The following is an 18,781-nucleotide window of genomic DNA, read 5'->3' as shown; positions in this document are numbered from 1 at the left end:
TGGTCCTATCGTAACCACTCTAACAGATGGGCCCACGCCAAAGAGTCAAGGAAACACACAGCTCCCCCAAGATGCTCAAACTGTCAGGTTTATTCTGTAAAATAAGGCAAAGGTACAAATAACTCAGCAAAGATCAAACAGAGTTAAGAGGCCTTTTATAAGAAAAACATTTACCAACCACTGTATTCTCAAGAACTCTCAACTATTTATAAATGTCTCTGCTTCAGTCTTTACAAAATTACATTTACCAAGAGAAGTTTAGCTTTTAAGAAGCATCACGACATGTTTCCAATAAAGCAAAGCAGTCAGTGGGAAGGTCAGCTTCCCTTGACGTTTGGGTGGACCTGTTTCTGTAGAAACTTTCTCCGTCAGCTGGCAGAGACTGAGACTGGGGGGCGTCAGACAAAAGTACTGCCCTGATTCTGTACCACCCTCAAGGTTGAACTTGGCCATCCAGATCACGAACTACAAAGGAAAGGCTATTTTTACTCTCAAGGTGGAGAGACTTCTGGTCTCGTGTTGGCTTCTTGTACTAACTAGTTCCGTTAGCCAGTCAGAAAAAGAGGCAGCTGCTTCTCCTGCTCTAGTATGATTGGCGTGTTCTCCCCAGGTACAGGCGTTGACAAAGGACGGTTTATCTTTCGGGCGGTTAATTAACTGTGATATGATCTTATATTTTCCAAAAAAATCTCCTAATTAGCTACCAAAAACGCAGTAGCCCAAACTACCAAGCCATGATTTGTGCTCGTCCGGTCCTCAGTTTGGGGCCTGTGTTTCTCTGGACAAAGTGGGCTGGTGACAATCCTCCGTGTCCTCTGCACACGGGGCTTTCCTAGCGTCCAGTAACCACGCGGAGCTTTTCATGGTTTCCGTCGCTTTAACTGTGAGGAAGTTATAAATTCAATGGTGATTTCTGCCAAACAGTTCAAGCAACATTATAGATTTTTATAATCCTGATTCAAGTATATAAATTAGATTAATATAATATTCAATAAAAAATAAACACAAGTTCTAGCTCATTTCTGGTGCCATGAGACATAACAGCACCACCTATTTTTAGATGTTAGTGGTAAAATTGTAATTCAGTTTAAGCACCGTCTAAGTTAGCTGTTCATGAAAACACAGTATGCCTTGGTTTACTGAGAGGTCACAGCCCTAATATCCCTGTAACTGAGGAAACCTGGGTCCTGGAGAAGAACAGCATGCCTGGGAAGGAAAGGAAGGCTTTGGGTTCAGGCTTCTCCGTACTTGGATTACTGAGTGTGTGTGTAATATTTTGACAGAATCCTAGGCCTAGATCACACACAGAAGGTCCCAGGGAACTGTGCTGCTGCAGCCTGTGTGTCGTCATGGAGCACACGGAAAACACTGACCACAGCTTTGCAGCCTTAAGCATCCAACAGGAAAACATAAGAGTTAACGTTAGCAATCCACTCCCATCTTTTTAATCAAAACTTATCTTTTTATTCCATTTCAAAATGAAATATTCTAAACTCCATTTCAAAAATGAAGTATTCTAAATCGAAAAGAATTTACTTAAAAACACTTGGATTAACGATGTTAGTTCTTAGAGACGGTAAATACATGCAAACAAAATAAAGTGCACGTCACAGTATTTAACGTAACAGACCTAGAAGTGCCCTAAATTGGCATATAGACTGCAATATGATAAGCACCTAATTAGCAAAGTTAGGTAAAATGAGAAAAGTCTCAGCTGAAAAACCACAATTTTTCAGTACATCAGAAGGACAAATAACCTTTATTTAAGGCTACGATTAAACTGGAAGACTTTTGTGTACTTCCATTTTGTGTAGGGGAAAGGAAAGCTGTCCTTCTAGAAGGCACTAATTGGCTTAAACGTGGAAATGACTTCATAAGACAACAGTGCAGAGTCCAGCCGAGGGGACGGCCTGGTTCTTGAGATGTACTTCTGCTCTTCCGTGGGTGTAGGGTACTGCTCAAGAGGGGCGTCAGTCACAGGGACTCCCACAGCTCCGTGGGCTCAGTCTACCAAGTGGCAGATCTCCTTGACTTTCTGGTTGAACTCTTCTGGTTGATCTGCATACACGTAATGGCCGGCCCCCAGGATAGCCTGGGAAGGGAAGAGAGGTGTGACTAGGGAAGTGAGACATTGCAGGGGGTAAGCAACATTGCTCAGAAACAAGAGCCTTGAGTCTTAAAAAGACAAGAGAGACTCCCCCATGAACTACTGAGGATTTCCATCTGGAGGCTTTGGGATAAACAGGAAAATCTCCTGAATCTTAGTAACTCCACCATGCCAGAGCTAACACAAAGACACTCTCAGCCGCCGGGCTACACAATTCAGCTGTGTGTACTGCGTTGGGAGATGGGTGGGAGCCCATGAGCCAGTCGTTCAATGTTTCCACAGCCCGGGAAGGTCCTCAGAGGGGTGATTCACTATGGGACATAAAAATGTGCATGGCTCAAAGCCGCCCACATCCCTGCGACATTCGGTCTCTGAACGGGGCTGTGAGTGGAGCCCAGACAGGGAACTCACGGAGTTAATCAGTCACACTTCACTGTGAAAGGAAACAATGGCTCCATACTCACTATTGTCTTCACATAGGACTTCGGTCGCAGGGACTGGATGCTGGTACCAGAGTTGCCATCTATGCAGGATCGGGCGCCAAAGATCACAGAAACTGGAATGTCAGGATGCAAGTCTCCTATCCGCTGAAGCATTGGCCGTTTCGCCCACCCATAAGGAATTGTCATGTTTTTGAAAGCGGTCTCACCACTGCGGAGAGAGAAGCATGACCTTGGGAGTGAGTCTGCACTACAGTCCCACCAGTTAAAACACACTCACACTCGGCCTCCCAGCATTTAAGAGAAATGTTTATTTAAATTTTTGAACAATTTACTAGATAATGTAAGTATCTAGATATTAGATAAACGTAGCTGCAGTATGACATAGCTAACTCAAAATAAGAAGCTGAAGTTGGAGTAATGGATGCTCTGGAGAAGTCCCTGGACTGCTGAGCAAGTCAGAGACAACAGAGACCTAGGGACCCACCGGCCAGCCAGTCACAAAACTGCCCATGTCTTAGGCTCAGCAGCCTCCAGCTCCTCTACTGGCTGAGAATCTAACTGCTTTAACCTACACTGCTGCAGCCCCGCCAACCAGAGGTTTCCATGTGGGGGGGCTGTGTGGGCATCTTGGCCTGGCTCCAGTTCTGCCAGCCCTGCCTTACAGCGCCCAACCCTGGCCTACGCAGACTAGGATTGTCTCCAGCCTTTGTCACTGATGCAGCCCAGAACTGCTGAGTCAGGTCAGAGCCTTCACCTGAGCTCGGGAGCCATCGTGTTTGCTTGTACCCCAGGCTGTGAAGCCAACATGTCCCTGAACTCCATGCCCATGCCCAGCAGGGACCACACTGCTGACATACCACGACCCACAGAACTGGAAGCCCCTTCTGGAGGCTCCTCCCAGTACCCCACATCTTCAGAGTTGGCTTTCTACAGATACCTTGCACCTGGTGCTCAAAAGCCCTGTTTTAGAAAACCACGTGTTTGTTCCCCTTGCTTTTTCTGGCTGCCCTGAGCTTGTTTGAGTATCGTCTCCCCCTCTAGTCCTAAGTTAGCAAGCAGAAGGCTGCCTCACTCACCCTTTCTCAGTCCTCACCCAGTGGAGCTGGGCTGCTCACACTGATGTGCAGACATTAGGAGATACCCATAAGGGGCGTGGGAACTGCCAAGTGAACCGAAAAGTGCTGCCCAGTCTGTCACCTTTATAAGCCTGCCAGACTCTAGAAGCACCTCTGCAGGCCACTGCCTCTGTTAAACTGGGTACCTCCTGTGTATGGAGCCTTCATATTCAGTTTGGGAAATAAGCTTGAAGTGAAATTCTTTTGTCTGTCAACCTAGACCTCTTCTTTGAGATTCCTAAACCTAAGCCATCCTAGGATTGGCCATACTCTTTGCGGGGAAGGAAGTGTATTTTATTTACAATGCCCATTTATCTACAATACACAATGTTTACACTATAGCCACTTCATGAATAGACGGAGAATTATGTAGCAGAAATATGTCTTTTAAAATATATTTAACTACCAATAAACACATATTTATAAAAACAAAACTTTGAAGCACAAACAGTAAGTTAAGAATAACAGTTTTCTAGACACAGCAGGGGAGCTGCACATAGGAGCTGACGGCAGTTGTGATAGCACACACACAGGAACTGACGGCAGTTGTGACAGCGTGCACACACACACACGGGAACTCACGGCAGCTCTGACAGCACACACACACACAGGAACTGACGGCAGCTGTGACAGCACACACACACACAGGAACTGACGGCAGTTGTGACAGCACACACACACACGGGAACTGACGGCAGCTGTGACAGCACACACACACACGGGAACTGACGGCAGCTGTGACAGCACACACACACACACACACACGAGAACTGACGGCAGCTGTGACAGTACACACACACACACACACATGGGAACTGACGGCAGCTGTGACAGCACACACACACACACACAGGAACTCACGGCAGCTCTGACAGCACACACACACACACGGGAACTGACGGCAGTTGTGACAGCACACACACACACACACAGGAACTGACGGCAGTTGTGACAGCACACACACACACACATACGGGAACTTACGGCAGCTGTGACAGCACACACACACACAGGAACTGACGGCAGCTGTGACAGCACACACACACACACACACACACACGGGAACTCACGGCAGCTGTGACAGTACACACACACACACACACACACATGGGAACTGACGGCAGCTGTGACAGCACACACACACACACACACACAGGAACTCACGGCAGCTCTGACAGCACACACACACACACGGGAACTGACGGCAGTTGTGACAGCACACACACACACACACACACAGGAACTGACGGCAGTTGTGACAGCACACACACACACACACACATACGGGAACTTACGGCAGCTGTGACAGCACACACACACACAGGAACTGACGGCAGCTGTGACAGCACACACACACACACACACACACGGGAACTCACGGCAGCTGTGACAGTACACACACACACACACACACGGGAACTCACGGCAGCTGTGACAGTACACACACACACACACGGGAACTCACGGCAGTTGTGACAGCGTGCACACACACACACACACAGGAACTCACGGCAGCTCTGACAGCATTTACAAGACTTGCACGAGCTCAAACAGCACAAAAATCCCATCTTGGGGCGGGAGGAGGGAGATCTACCTCTGGGGTAGGAGCTATTGGCAACTGACGGCTGCTGGGAGAGGAAGACCCACTTGCTTTAAGGTGTGTTCCCTGTAGGTCAGCCACCCTCTAGCAGAGGGTCACTCACCCAAGAATATATGAGCAGCACCAACTTTATTTGGTGGGTTTAAGAAAAAAAAGAGGACACAAAGCTGGTTAAGCAGGGAAAGGGGATAATTCTGAGAGGAGTGTGGGAGAGGTAACTATGATCAAATAGACAGTATAGAATTTTCAAAGAAGGAAAAAAGACGAGGGGACAGTCGGAGTCTGAGCCTTACCTTGGGGTCTGCACGTTACAGTGATAGATGTACTCGGTCACGGTGTCATCCTCAAACATGGACGCGTACTTCCGCTTGAAATCGGGCCTTAAGCGCTGCACTAGACTTAACCCTATTTGACAGAAAATAGAAACACATATCTACTACGTTATTAACTTACTCACAGCTTTAAAATGTGTTTGTTTATATTGTAAGTGCTACGTACACACATCTACTCATGTTCTTAAATATACACCTTAGGTTGGAACAAAGCATACATCCTGGAAGATACTAAGTCCCCAGGACATGGAGAGTAAGACCTGAAGGGCCCACACTGACCGCAGCTGTGCTGTAGGAGCTCCAAATACGCTGGGCTCCTAGGACTTCTTTCTGCAGAATGTATTTCCAAGTGAGGCCACTGAGCAGAGTAGCCGACATGTAAAATCACATTATTGGCTTGTATTCTTTCCCTCCACAATAACATAATAAGACTATGTTAGAGTCTAAACAAGCAAACTAGGGTATATAATTTTGGGACACCAGGATCCCGGTCGTGCTGATGGCACAAGGCCTCCAGGAGAACAGAAGGCAGAGCAGAGGCCTCTCGTGGGCATCGCTGTGGTTGTAGGCCATGGCTGTTCTCTACTGGATCCCTCGCCGCTCGTTATCCTAGCAACATGGCTCTTCTCTCCCTCTTCTGTGCCACCTCGGCCATGCCCAAGCACAGGCAGGAGCAGAAGACAGAACTGGCTCCTCACTCCATGCCTCCATGTCTTCCCTCACCCTCCACTGCCTGCTGGGGTTTGAACCTTGAACATTCCTTACAGGCTCTGGTGGCACTGTTTTGGGAGGCGACAGAGCACTGAGGAGGCGGGGCTGAGCTGGTGGAAACCAGCCACTGGGATGGACGCTTCCTGGTCTGAAGGCTGTGAACAGCCTCCACCAGGATGCATCTTCCTTCCCAGTTACGAGGATTCGAACGCCCCTGGAACTGGATTAATATAAATCTTCCGCCCTCTGTTTTGGTCAAGTATTTGGTTGGTGATGTGGAAATTCACTAAGATAGTCTTTTAATTTCTTTTCCCACTTTTCTCTCCCCATAATTGTTATTTTATGCCTGTGATGCCCTGCAATCTGCTAACCTTTCATGAGAACCCAAGGAGCTTACCAAAGGACTACCAGATAGCCAGAAAGGCATTTTTCAAGAGAGACTGAGGACTGGAAGGAGAACAAATCACACCTGAGTGAGCGCTGGATAAGTGTGACAAGTGTGACCCTGAGTGAGCGCTGGATAAGTGTGACCCTGAGTGAGCCCTGGACAAGTGTGACAAGTGTGACCCTGAGTGAGCGCTGGACAAGTGTGACCCTGAATGAGCCCCAGAGAAGTGTGACAAGTGTGACGTGCTCACCAGCTCAACCCTGTGGCCTCTTATGACTCCCTTACTCAACCATTCTCACCCAAAGGGCAAGGAGGTTTCTATGACTGGAAAGAAGGGGGCAGATCTAGCAGCCAGACAGTGGTCACTCCATACCTGTGTCTACCTTCCCACGTCTCCCTCCCTTTCCTGCTAATAGAATGTGGCTTCCTTTCCTAGTACTGATTTACGTAGCAATGGCTAAGGAAGGCTGCCTTCCCTTGAGATTTGGAGCAGATTGATTTCAGGAGCAGAAATTTATTCTTTCCCCGCCAAAGAACTAGCAGTGGGCAGAGAGCGAAGGGGCGGCCTGGGAGCCTCCTTCCCTGTTCTGTAGGCATAGAGCGAAGGGGCAGCCTGGGAGCCTCCTTCCCTGTTCCAGGATCTGCTCTATGAGTGAGGCTTCATGTCGGGGGTCACTGGATAACAAAGGGGGAGGGGAGAAAACCCCAGACACAGATATGAGACTATAATATGGCTCAGCAGTTAGCAGCACTGAGTTCAGTTCGCAGCACCCACACAGTGGCTCACAACCATCTGCAACTCCAGTTCCAGGGGATCTGATGCTGTCTTCAGGCCTCCTAGGACACCAGGTATACACATGGTGTACAGACATAAGTGCAGGCAAAACACCCATCCATGCACACAGAAACATGTAAGATTGTTAAAAGGATCACAGACGCAGGCCAGGATAGTGGGGCATACCTTTAGTCCCCCCACTTGGGAGACAGAGACAGGTGATCTCTGTGAATTTGAGGTTGGCTTGATCTGCATTTTCGGTTCCAGGTCAGGTGGGCTACACAGTGGAGCCCTGTCTCAGGTTGATGTCATCATCATCGGAGGCACGGGAACAAGCACAACATCGCGGAAGCTAGAAAGTGCTAGAGCCACTCACCCCAGACTGCGTGTTGGGAAATTAATAGAAGGGCTCATGGTTTAAGCCATTTATCAGATATTCAGTTATTTATTGCTAAAAGCACTCCCAACTTACACAGATTGTAAGGGGACAGAGTAGGGGCTCAGATCGCCATCATCTGAGTCAATAAGGGAAGGACATTTTTGTGGCTATCGCCTAAGACGCTGGAGTGAGAGTCTAAACACCACTACTCAAAGTAAATAATCAGGAGTCCCCAGAACGTTCACATAAAGGATCATGTCACCTTTCATCACATGGACAGGAGGGAGGAGAGGAGAGACCTGAGTGTGGCGACACCAATCGGCTCCACGGCCTCTATGGCCGGCTTCTCACCGGCAGCCATGGCCTCTCAAATGACCACAGAGGTGATCATGCTTCACTCCTGCCCGTACCCCACACAGCATCTGCTCGGGTTTTAGGGTGCTGAGACCGACCTACCTTATCTCCAGTGTTTCCCTGTCTCTGCTTTGCTACCTACTTGTAATGTGTTACAATATAAAAGGAAAGTGATGGGCTTCACCTCATCATTATCCAGCCTGACCCTTACTACAGAAGAATCAGGAAAAGCAAGAGCCCTGATTTATCCATGACTGTGACTAGCAAAGGTAACCATGGTGAGAGACACAACGGATCTTCACAAAAATCATAGTGTGAATTTTGATGGTTTCCTGAGCTGATGTGTGGACAGTGACTCACATGACCAGCCGCACACAAGGGCTCTGTGCTGACAACAGCTTTAATGGGTGCGGCCCGTCCAATCCTAAGTGGGGAGCAGGAGCTCTTCAACTGTCCATCTGTAAACATGACTGTTTCCCAGGACAGGAACACTCACCAAAAGGTCCTGCAATCCTGAGGCCAGCCAAGGGGTTAAAGGGAGTCAAGGCTGCTCCCAGGGCTCTGATCCAGACTGGAATTGGTCTCTCTTGATCAGCAAGGTCTGGTCGCTCAGGAAAACCCCACGGCTCTACTAAAATGAGGTGACTAACCCTGTTGAGGAAAGAAAAACAAGTTAAAGTTCATTTTGTGAATTTACCCTTTATCTGTAAAGAGCTAACTGGACAAACTCAAGTAGACTGAACCCCCTAAAGGGAGGACTGAACCCCTAAAAGGAGGACTGAACCCCTAAAAGGAGGACTAGACCCCTAAAGGGAGGACTGGACCCCCTAAAGGGAGGACTGAACTCCTAAAGAGAGTACTGAACCCCTAAAGAGAGGACTAGACCCCCTAAAGGGAGGACTGGACCCCCTAAAGGGAGGACTGAACCCCCTAAAAGGAGGACTGGACCCCTAAAAGGAGGACTGGACCCCCTAAAGGGAGGACTGGACCCCCTAAAGGGAGGACTGGACCCCCTAAAGGGAGGACTGAACGCCCTAAAAGGAGGACTGAACCTCTAAAGGGAGGACTGAACCCCCTAAAGGGAGGACTGAACCTCTAAAGGGAGGACTGAACCCCCTAAAGGGAGGACTGAACCCCCTAAAGGGAGGACTGAACCTCTAAAGGGAGGACTGAACCCCCTAAAGGGAGGACTGAACTCCTAAAGGGAGAACTGACTGATAACCCACTGTGTCAGCTCTTAAAACGGGAAGGATTTGAGGAGCTCATGGTAAAAGGAAGGCTTTGCTTATATGTAAACAAAATATACACCAAAGTAGAATATATAACTGCGCTTCCTAAAAAGAAAGGGGGGGGTGAGAAAAAGGAGAGGGCGCTGCAGGACTGACGACGGGTGATCTGCTTTACACTGACGAAATGGTTAATCTCTTATGGGACAATAATTCTAAAATTTTAAGGCAAGTTAGGATTTCCCCACAAACATGGCAATAATACATCCTGGGCTCACAAAAGACATTCCCGTGTGGGAGTCTGAGTGTGGCAAAAGAAGCACGTCTGTCCACTCCGCCCACGGCAACACAATAAACTAGCTATAATTCTCCCCAAACAACTTCTTTACTAGGCAACTTTTTCATTTAATTTCATACAAATAGACTCATTATAACATTAATAGGTATAATTCTGTCTTATGAAACTTATCCTGATAAAGAAAAAGAACTGTGAACTGCCACCATGTGACAGGTGCGATTTCTTCTCTTTATCATAAAGACTTCCTGAAGCACTGACCCCCAACACAGGAACGTTTCCAACTGTACCACAGCAGTCCCCCATGGCCAGACCACCCCCAGCAGATGACAGTGTCTGACCGCCTCCCCAGCCACACCTGAAACAGCGGCAGAGCCACTGAAAACTGTCCACGTGGTTTTATCTCCTACACAGAAATCTGCTTTAGTGTTTTGTCAGCACGTGTGAGGACAGCCGCAGAGAACAGAGAAAACTCAGTCTAACCGCTCATCACGGATGGAAGGAAGTGGAGACGCAGAGTGGGCACGCACCAGCACGCAACGGTTGTTAGCGCAGAGTAAGGCTGAACCTTATTTCCCACTCCAGTGTGCTCACAGGGACAGCCCCTCCCCTTAAGGCTTTCATTCCAGAAGCATCCACAGCAGCGGAACAGTGCCTTGTAATTTACCAACCTTCAGTCAGTGCAAACACTGTCTCCCAACTGAAGAGCCCTGCGACATTTGTGGGTGGAGCTATGGGTGTGGAGGAGTTATGTGCCGCGGACGCCTGTGCACACCTAGTGTGTTTTCAAGTCTAAGTTTTTAATAGTGTACAAGAAAAAGATCGAAAATAGATTTTTTTCTGAAAACAAAATGGCAGAGTCCTTTAAATTCAGAGAGTGGGAGAGACATTCCAGCATTGAGAGCAGAATTAAAGGAATGGCCACCTTGATGAAAACAGCAAGCATTCATGGCAGGAAGCAGCTGGCAGTATTCACTACCGGCAAATTTCCTAAACAAAGAAATGAGCTCTCCATCCAAACACCCCGCTGTGCTCCAGGGAGGGAAGTCTCACCTTGCTCTAGGTAAGAATTTGTCTCTGCTTGCCTTGTTTAATATAATTTTCAAAATATCCTCTGGAAAATGTCAGCTTAATACATTGTGCGAAGTATATAAACCAGGGTGAAGAATCTTTATTTGCTTGTTTCTGAAAGGCAGTAAAATTGACCTAGGATTGTTCAAGCCTGTCTTCAGGACCAGCGTGGCAAAGGTGGCAGTTCTCAGTAAGGCCTGCAGGTTTTGTTTTGTTCCATGGTGTGGACTGTTGTGGTCCCCAGATGGCCCTGGATTATACTGCTGCTGGTTATGATATTACAGAGGGACAGAAGTGTTGTTTTATTTTTGATAAGATGTATTATTTGGAATTAAAAAATACAACCAGCATGAGCATTATCCCCCCCCACGCACATAAATTCTTTACAACACTTATAGCAAAAAAAAAAGTTTAAAAATAAAGTTTTAAAGCCTCCAACATCAGAAATGTAGTTAGATTGCATCCACTTTAGTTATATGTAAAAGATCTCATAAAATAATTTCCTTGCTTTTCATTGTAAGTCTTTTGAATACAACAGAGCACACAAAGCATCGCCCTTGGTAGCTGCTGCGGTTAAGTATCCAGTAGAGAAGCTGTCTTAGCAAAGTGTATCCCACAGAGGATAAACTGGAGGGTTTTTACATTTCTGTTTTATTTATTATCTTTTGGAGACGCTATGTAGCCTGGACCAGCCTCGGATTTGTAAAGCTCCTCCTCCCTCTCTGCCTCCTGAGAGCCAAAATTACAGACATGAGCCACAGTACTGGCCCCACCCTGACAGGGCTGTCAGCTCACAGGTAGGGTAAGGAATGAGTCTGAAAAGATGGCACACCTGAGCCATCCTAGCTGACACCTCCCTCAACAACTACAGGAAAACACGGAACGGGAAGAGCAGGAAGAAGGAGACAAAAGGACACACTTCTCGATGGTGGCCAGCAGAGTTTCGGTCTGCAGCCCATAAACAGCTTACACCTCTAAGGGCAAAGCAATGGGTCACATCTGCACTGGCTCACTGGGCAGGATGGTATCTGTCTAATGAGCACATGACTCTATACACCTGAGTCTTACAGAAGCTGTCAGCGCCCAGCTACAATGACACAACCAGAACAAGCAGTCCAGAACTAAGGTGCACCAAGAAATCTGCAGGGCTTCCTTGAAACAAGGAAAGGAGCAAGTGAGATAACCAGAAAGAACTCCAGTCTACACAAAGGAGCATTCTCAGACCAGAGGTAGCCTGGGGTATTTCCTGTTGACACCACACCACTGGGAGAAAGTGAGAACCTGAAAACATTTCAGCACATTCAGCTCCAGGTCAAGTGCAAGAAATTTTCTTCTTAGGAGGAACCAGGAAGTTGCTCAGCCCAGGTCTGCATTGTCAGGAAGCAGTCAGGCAAGAGCAGCAGAAGCTCAAGATAATATTGTCCACAATCTGTCACTGGTGAAGACAGTTCTAGCGTGCTGTTGTGACCTGGGACGGCTCTCTACCAGTTCGTGCCTATTTGCTTCTTTTCTCAGACGAGATCTCACTGTGTGCTCCAGAGTGACCTCCAAGTTCTGCGCTCCTGGCCTCTGTCCCCGGGTACTGGGACTGCAGTTTGCACTACAGTACATCCTTCTAAGCGTCCATCACAGCCTTTCTTAGTGTGCAGCAAATACCTGTAACACAGATACTTCTTTGCAAAGGGAAATCTGAACAGTTGAGAGGAAGAGGCAAATATCTTGGTTACAGCACTGGCGAGCTTCACTCTTCCTAAGGGAAGACAGCGCAGGACTCTTCAAGCAGCAAGTAGCTCTATTAATCTACTAGTGAAATTCCTGGCGGCATCTCCACTCATCGCGCTATAGTTGAAAGATTGAGATGAACCGAGATGCCTGTGCCCCTCATCTGGAGCTGTCTCCCGCCACCCAGCATGCCTCTTTTAGACCTCAGCTCAAAGAATATTTCTTTAGACCATCACTGGACAGGAGACCAGACTGGGTTCTCAGAGCACTGTCTGCCTCCTGCTCACAGCACTCATCCCCGGGGTTGAGCCACTAATACGGGTGTTTAAAATGCCGTTCCAATAAAAACTCATGTACACGTAGCCCTGAGTCACATGCCCTTCTGCACACTGCACAGCTGGGCATATGGCCGACATTCCAACAAGGTATGACGAATTTTGAAGCCTTTCTTTGGGTAGGGATGATAATAGCATCGGGGAAAATGAAGCTGTGACTGAAAACCACCACCAAAGTTGACAGTGTACACAGAGTCCGTGTTGAAACACTCAAGATGACACGGGAGGCAGTCCCATATCCAGAAACATCAAATGCGAACCCCACTGGTAATGGGACTTCCTCATGATGGCTGGGATGCCTGGAAATCCACCCACGTCTAACCAATGTTATGAAGTCAAAAGTATGAGATTAAAAAAAAAAGACAAGCCAGGCATGGTGGCACACAACTTTGATTCCAACATGCGGGAAGCAGAGACAGGCAGATCTCAGAGTTCAAGGCCATCTTGGTTTACGCAGCTAATTTCAGGATAGCCAAGGCTATATATCTCAAAACAAAACCAAACTCAAATAATATAAAATAAATCTTGAAAGAAAGAAAGAAAGAAAGAAAGAAAGAAAGAAAGAAAAGAAAGAAAGAAGAAAGGAATCCACTCTTGGCTGTCCAATCCTAGAGCCATCTTCTGACACTAAGAGGAGGAATTCAGCCAGGCTACACTTAGGACCACTACTCAGTGCTTTTGGTTCCACAGTGCTCAGCACAAACATTCTTAACACACTCTCTGAAATGCAGTCAGCTCTAGGAGGGATCAGTTGTTGTGATTCTCTCCATGGATTTTTTTTAAGCATTCACCAAGTTCTGCTTCTTCAGAGCAGCTCACGACTGTAAATGGAAATGTCACCAGCTCTGCTATCCAGCAGACAGTTAGGAAGGGTTGAGGGTTACAACGTAGCATTGAAGACAGTCCAGCCCACAGCCTTTTGTCATAGCTCCAGAGATGCCACAAACAGCTGTTGTCTTAACTGTGTCTTTTTTTATTCCTCACAAATATCATTAAGTTTCTGTTACCATGAGCAGGATGCATTCATACTGGCTGGCCTTAAAATGCCCACAAAGAAAAGGAAGTGTGATGGGTTTTTTTGTTTTTGTTTTTTTTTTTTTTTTTTTTTTTTTTTTTTTAATGAACAGGTCTTCTGGTTGACAAGGCTGTCTCTTTCAAGCATATGAAGAATTTAGGAACAAAGGCTGAAGTTGGCACACCAAATCTGTGGAGAAAAGGAACTGGGGCAGGGCAAAACACAGTCTACTGTACCACGTACCCAACACTGTACAGACCACATGCCTGCAGCTGTGAAACTGAATGGCCCATGGAAGGGTACAGACACTCTGAAAATGACCATCCCATGCCTCACCCACAGCCCTCAATGTCCACAACCGCTTTGATTCTAGACTTAAAATACAGTCCAGTGGAAGAACCCACTGGCAACACAAAAACAGGGGTATTCTCTTCTGTACAAGAAAGCTCAAAATGGAGCTAAGTTTTCCTCTCATTTTCTTCAGACTGAAATGTGACTGCTGCTGGAACACCAACATGACAGGGAACAGCGGGGGGAAAGTAGGCAGATTCTAAAGCAAAATGCCCATAATTCAAGGACCGGAAAACAGTTCTGGCTGAGCACAGTGGGGTAAGTCTACAATCCCACGACTCAGGCAGGAAAAAGGCTTGAGTTTGAAGTTTGAGGTCAGCGTGGACTACACAGTAAGTTAGAGGTCAGCCTAGCACCCAGCAGGATCCGGTCTCTATTATTTCTTTAAAAGCTCTGTGATGACAAGGTTTAGGGAATGATGTAGTAAAAAACCATGAGAGGTACACTATGAAGGAAACCCAAGTTCAGAGCTCACATGATTTGCTCAGTCGCACAGATATAGCCTGCTTCCCATTATAAATGTAACTCAGCAAAAGGTCTGGAAAAGCCTTTTGGATCCAAAGGTTTAATTGTTATAGTAAAAATAAGTGATAACACCTTGGTAATCAGACCAGGTGTTGTGGCACACACCTTTAATTCCAACACTAGGGATGAAGAGGCAGGTCGATCTCTGTGAACTGGAGGCCACCCCGGTCTATATAGTGAGTCCCAGGGCAGTCAGATATACACAATGAGACCCTGTCTCAAAAGAACTTACAGATCAGATTTTGTATAATATGAATAACAGATATAATGTCCTTTGTCAAGCTTAACAACATATAGTACATGTGATAGAAAACTCTGATTTCATCCTTTTAGCTACAATATTGGCTACCACTCTGATTTCAGTTGTGGTCATCTATCTATAGGGTCTGTCTTGTCAGACTAACCGTGACTAGCAGGATGGGCTAGAGACTGGCCCTCTGCTCTCTGTGGACACTCACCTTGATGGGTACTGCAGAGAGTAAGCAGCAGCCAAGAACCCTCCCAGGTTGTGTCCGAGCAAGATCATTTTGTCCAACCCGAGGGCGCATCTCCACTCTTCAATGGATTCCACAAACTGATTCTCCACTTCTTCTGCGTCACTGTCAAACGTAGGCCTGCTACTTCTGCCAAAGCCCAACAGGTCAAAGGCATAGACAGGCCTATCAGTGCTTAGATCTTCAAAATTCAGGGCCCAAAGTCCAAGACCTCCTCCGAAACCATGAAGGAGGACAAGCGGGGTCTTATCAGAAACGTTGTGAGAGAACATTAGGGTCCAGATCCTGTTCCCGTTGGATATGCGGACGGGCTCCTTCTTGTAAGTGCAGGGGACACCTGGAGAAATAGAGTGCTCTGCTCAGTCCACGGCTGCTGCGTGCTCCCAGAGCGAACATGGGGAACCGCAGTCACACCGAGTCAGTTTTCACTGCGTCAGCCCTGATTAAAGCAAGCGATCCAAACGACATGTCTGAACCTACGTGGGAAGACTCACCCTAAACAAGCCTCAAGTATCTGTGGCTAAAGTCTCTGGCAAGTCATAGGACCTCCTGACCTCTCTGCACTCTAGCATAGGAAGGCATGCCTAGAACTGGAGAAGAACTGAGTGGTCCCTGAACCCATTATGTTAAGGTCTCTAGCTCTGCAGACAGTAACAAAAGAATACCATCCTGAATTTGCAGAGTACTTGGAAGATTAGCATTTGAGACTGAAGTCAGGCTGGAAAGGACCATGGCAAGTCACTAGAAACTTGGGGAAGGACTCACCATATCTGCACTAACACACAGCCAGTGAGTTAGGTCACTTGAAGCGTAGTAGAAAAGAGGGACCACAGGACAGGCATGCCAAGAACACCTCAGCATGAGGCAACCTGGGTTCAAGCAACTGCCCATAAAATAAAAATAATACAGTTTTATAGATCAAAATCCTTGTGTTTAAGTTATATAAAACTAAGTACTTTAAACTCCTCAAATTGACCAAAGAGAAAACTAAAGTTGGCTGATATTATCAACTAAATGGCCACATTCTAGGGATATCATCATCTGTTTATGGACATGGGAGGCAGACATATGGACAGCCACTTATTTCCTCCCTTTGTCAAAGAACTAACTTTAGGTTTTGTATTCGTGGAGGCAGGAAAGAGGAAGGCAGCATGCAGTTAGAGATTTAATAGACGCCCTGCCTTAACTGGGGAAAATGCCCTCACTTACAGAATTTACAACAAGCCAAATCTCTTCAGCTTTTTGAAATGGGCCGGAGAATTCCCATAAAAACTGTAACATCAAGTAGAGAGCTCGTCCCCGTGTTAAATCACTTACATTCAGGTCTGACATCAGAGCAGGACCAATTCTCAGTCAGACATCCACATGTATGTTAAGGGTCTAGCATTTTTAATAAATCTCCTAGCAAGAGTTTTTTATTTACTGGGTAGTAGTGGTGCACACCTTTAATCCCAGCACTTGGGAGGCAGAGGCAGGTGGATCTCTATGAATTCAAGGTCAGACCAGTCTACAAAGTAAGTTCCAGGACAGTCAGAACCACACAGAGAAACACTGTCTTGGAAAACAAACAAATAAAAAAGCAAAAGTTTATTTTGATAAAGCACAATGAAAATTCTGCTAGTCTTGTATAGAGCAACATTATCTAGGTATTTAACATTTTTGTGTTAAACCCCATATAACAGCGCTAAGTATCCATTCCTAAGAATGTAGCCAGTTATGATCACTTGCTCTGCAATGGCCAGGTGTACAAACAAGAAAACTCACTGATGGTAAAGATGGTGAGAATCAGGTGTAGACAGACAGAAGCAGAGATGTAACAAATCACAGCAGGAAGCCCTAGATTTACCCACTCCTGTAGACTCTATCAGCAGCACAAAATTGTACAGTAAAGACCAGAAGTCTGGACCAATTTCAGTGCTCCTAAGAAAAGCAAAGGATCCGTGCCAATACTAATGTGGATGTAAAGAATGATAGGCAAAAGCAAGGCAAAGGAGCGCTCCACCTCTCACTGCACAGTTAAGGAATGGGAAGCTGAGCAAGGTGAGCTGCCCAAGAGCTGGCACACGTCACGGCAGGCCTGGGCCAAGTTCTTGGTTGCAGTCTAGAGTGTTTCACTGATCAGACTCTGGAACACTAGGACTCTGTTCTCAAGTATATAGTTTGGGCGTATCAGGAGGGTTTTCTAGAGGTTCTGAGGATATTAGAACTTTTTAACACTAATATTAAAGTTTTATTTGCCATTCTTTTAAAAACATTTTGTTTTTTAATACTGTGTATGTGTGTGTGTGCACGCACATGCCTGTGTGCACACTTGCAATCTCACACGAGAGTAGGAGCATGTGAGCGCAGTGCCCGCGGAGGCATCAGATGCCCTGGAGCTGGAGTTACAGGTCGCTCAGCACTGGGCATGAGTGCTGAAACTGAACTCTGGCCCTCTGTAAAAACAGCACATGCTCTCAACTGCTGAGCCGGCTCTCTAGACCCTGTCCGCCCTTCTATACTTGTTCTTTTGTTGTTGTTGTTATGTTGTTGGTGGTGTGTTGTGCTGTTCCGTATTGAGGGGAATCCCACATCAAGACAGGGTTTCTCTGCGTAGCCCTGACTGGCCTCAAACTCACAGAGATCCATCTGCCTCTGCCCGCTGCGGGCTGGGATTAAAGATGGCACTGCCACGCCCCACCTACCCTCATTCTTTATTGCAGGTCACATGACAAGTGAGTGCACAAAAAACAGATAAGAGAATCCAGCTCATTGGAGAGACCTGTACTCATGGAAACAATGTTACTCCTCTAACTATAGCTCTTGGCAAGCAGGCAATGTTTTTCAAACATTATTTTAACATGGAATGGCTTATTACTATTATTTTTAAAAAATTAACATTAAATATGTCCAATTTAAATTTAATTCTACTAATAAATATTAATAACTACAATCCATAAATAATGCTCCTTGGGATTCTTACTATTTTAAGGGTTTAATAGGGACCTAAGACCCAAAAACCTGATAATCACTGCCCCCTAAGACACTGTGCCACTTGTGGGTACAGAAGAATAAGGGGCTCTTTCGTCAGCAGTTAACACACCGCAGAATCTCACCTTCAGTTTCAGGACAACACAATATATCATATCTATTTTAGTAAACAGTTCGTGTAACTTACGAGAGGAAAACCTTACATTTTAACATTTTCTCTTCAGCTTCTTTAAGGTGTGATGTGGACGTAGGACACCAGGTAGGAAGCCACCCTGTTAGCCATCCTGACCTAGAACACCAAAAGCAAAATACAAATAGGTGAGGCCATGCTCTTGTCATCCCTCAGTATCCTGAAAAACAGAGCCCCAGAGGAACCCCACCATTCCCCAGTCTCCCCCACCCCCGGGGGAGGGCAAGCTCCAAGTCCCACAAGTCAGTGGGATAGGCGCTGGGCACCTACAGGGCAGTAAGTCCACCTTATCTCTTAGGATAGTCGAGTTCCAATAATTATGAAGGGAGTGAGGGAGGGAGGAAGAAGAGGGGGACCCCACTCCTGAAGTGAGGCAGTCTCTA

At 46.6% G+C, this 18,781-nt stretch overlaps 1 protein-coding gene across 2 annotated transcripts in view; it reads right to left on the bottom strand.

Annotated features, from left to right (window-relative positions):
- Positions 1–72: 72 nt before the first annotated feature.
- Positions 73–18,781, bottom strand: part of Abhd5 (abhydrolase domain containing 5, lysophosphatidic acid acyltransferase) — a 28,433-nt gene continuing 9,724 nt past the window's right edge. The window contains exons 2-7 of one of the 2 annotated variants that reach the window (XM_057768692.1): positions 18,412–18,497; positions 15,203–15,575; positions 8,701–8,855; positions 5,559–5,670; positions 2,572–2,758; positions 73–2,092 (exon numbers count right to left, since the gene is read on the bottom strand). In XM_057768692.1, the coding sequence (XP_057624675.1) occupies positions 2,003–2,092; positions 2,572–2,758; positions 5,559–5,670; positions 8,701–8,855; positions 15,203–15,575; positions 18,412–18,497 (1,003 nt within the window). In that variant the 3' untranslated portion in view covers positions 73–2,002. The remainder of the gene's footprint in view (positions 2,093–2,571; positions 2,759–5,558; positions 5,671–8,700; positions 8,856–15,202; positions 15,576–18,411; positions 18,498–18,781) is intronic. The other variant, XM_057768693.1, reaches the window with a different exon arrangement.

The sequence above is a fragment of the Chionomys nivalis genome, chromosome 4 (assembly GCF_950005125.1).
Source record: "Chionomys nivalis chromosome 4, mChiNiv1.1, whole genome shotgun sequence".
NCBI classification, from domain to species: Eukaryota; Metazoa; Chordata; class Mammalia; order Rodentia; family Cricetidae; genus Chionomys; species Chionomys nivalis.
This window is presented reverse-complemented; position numbering and strand designations above follow the sequence as displayed.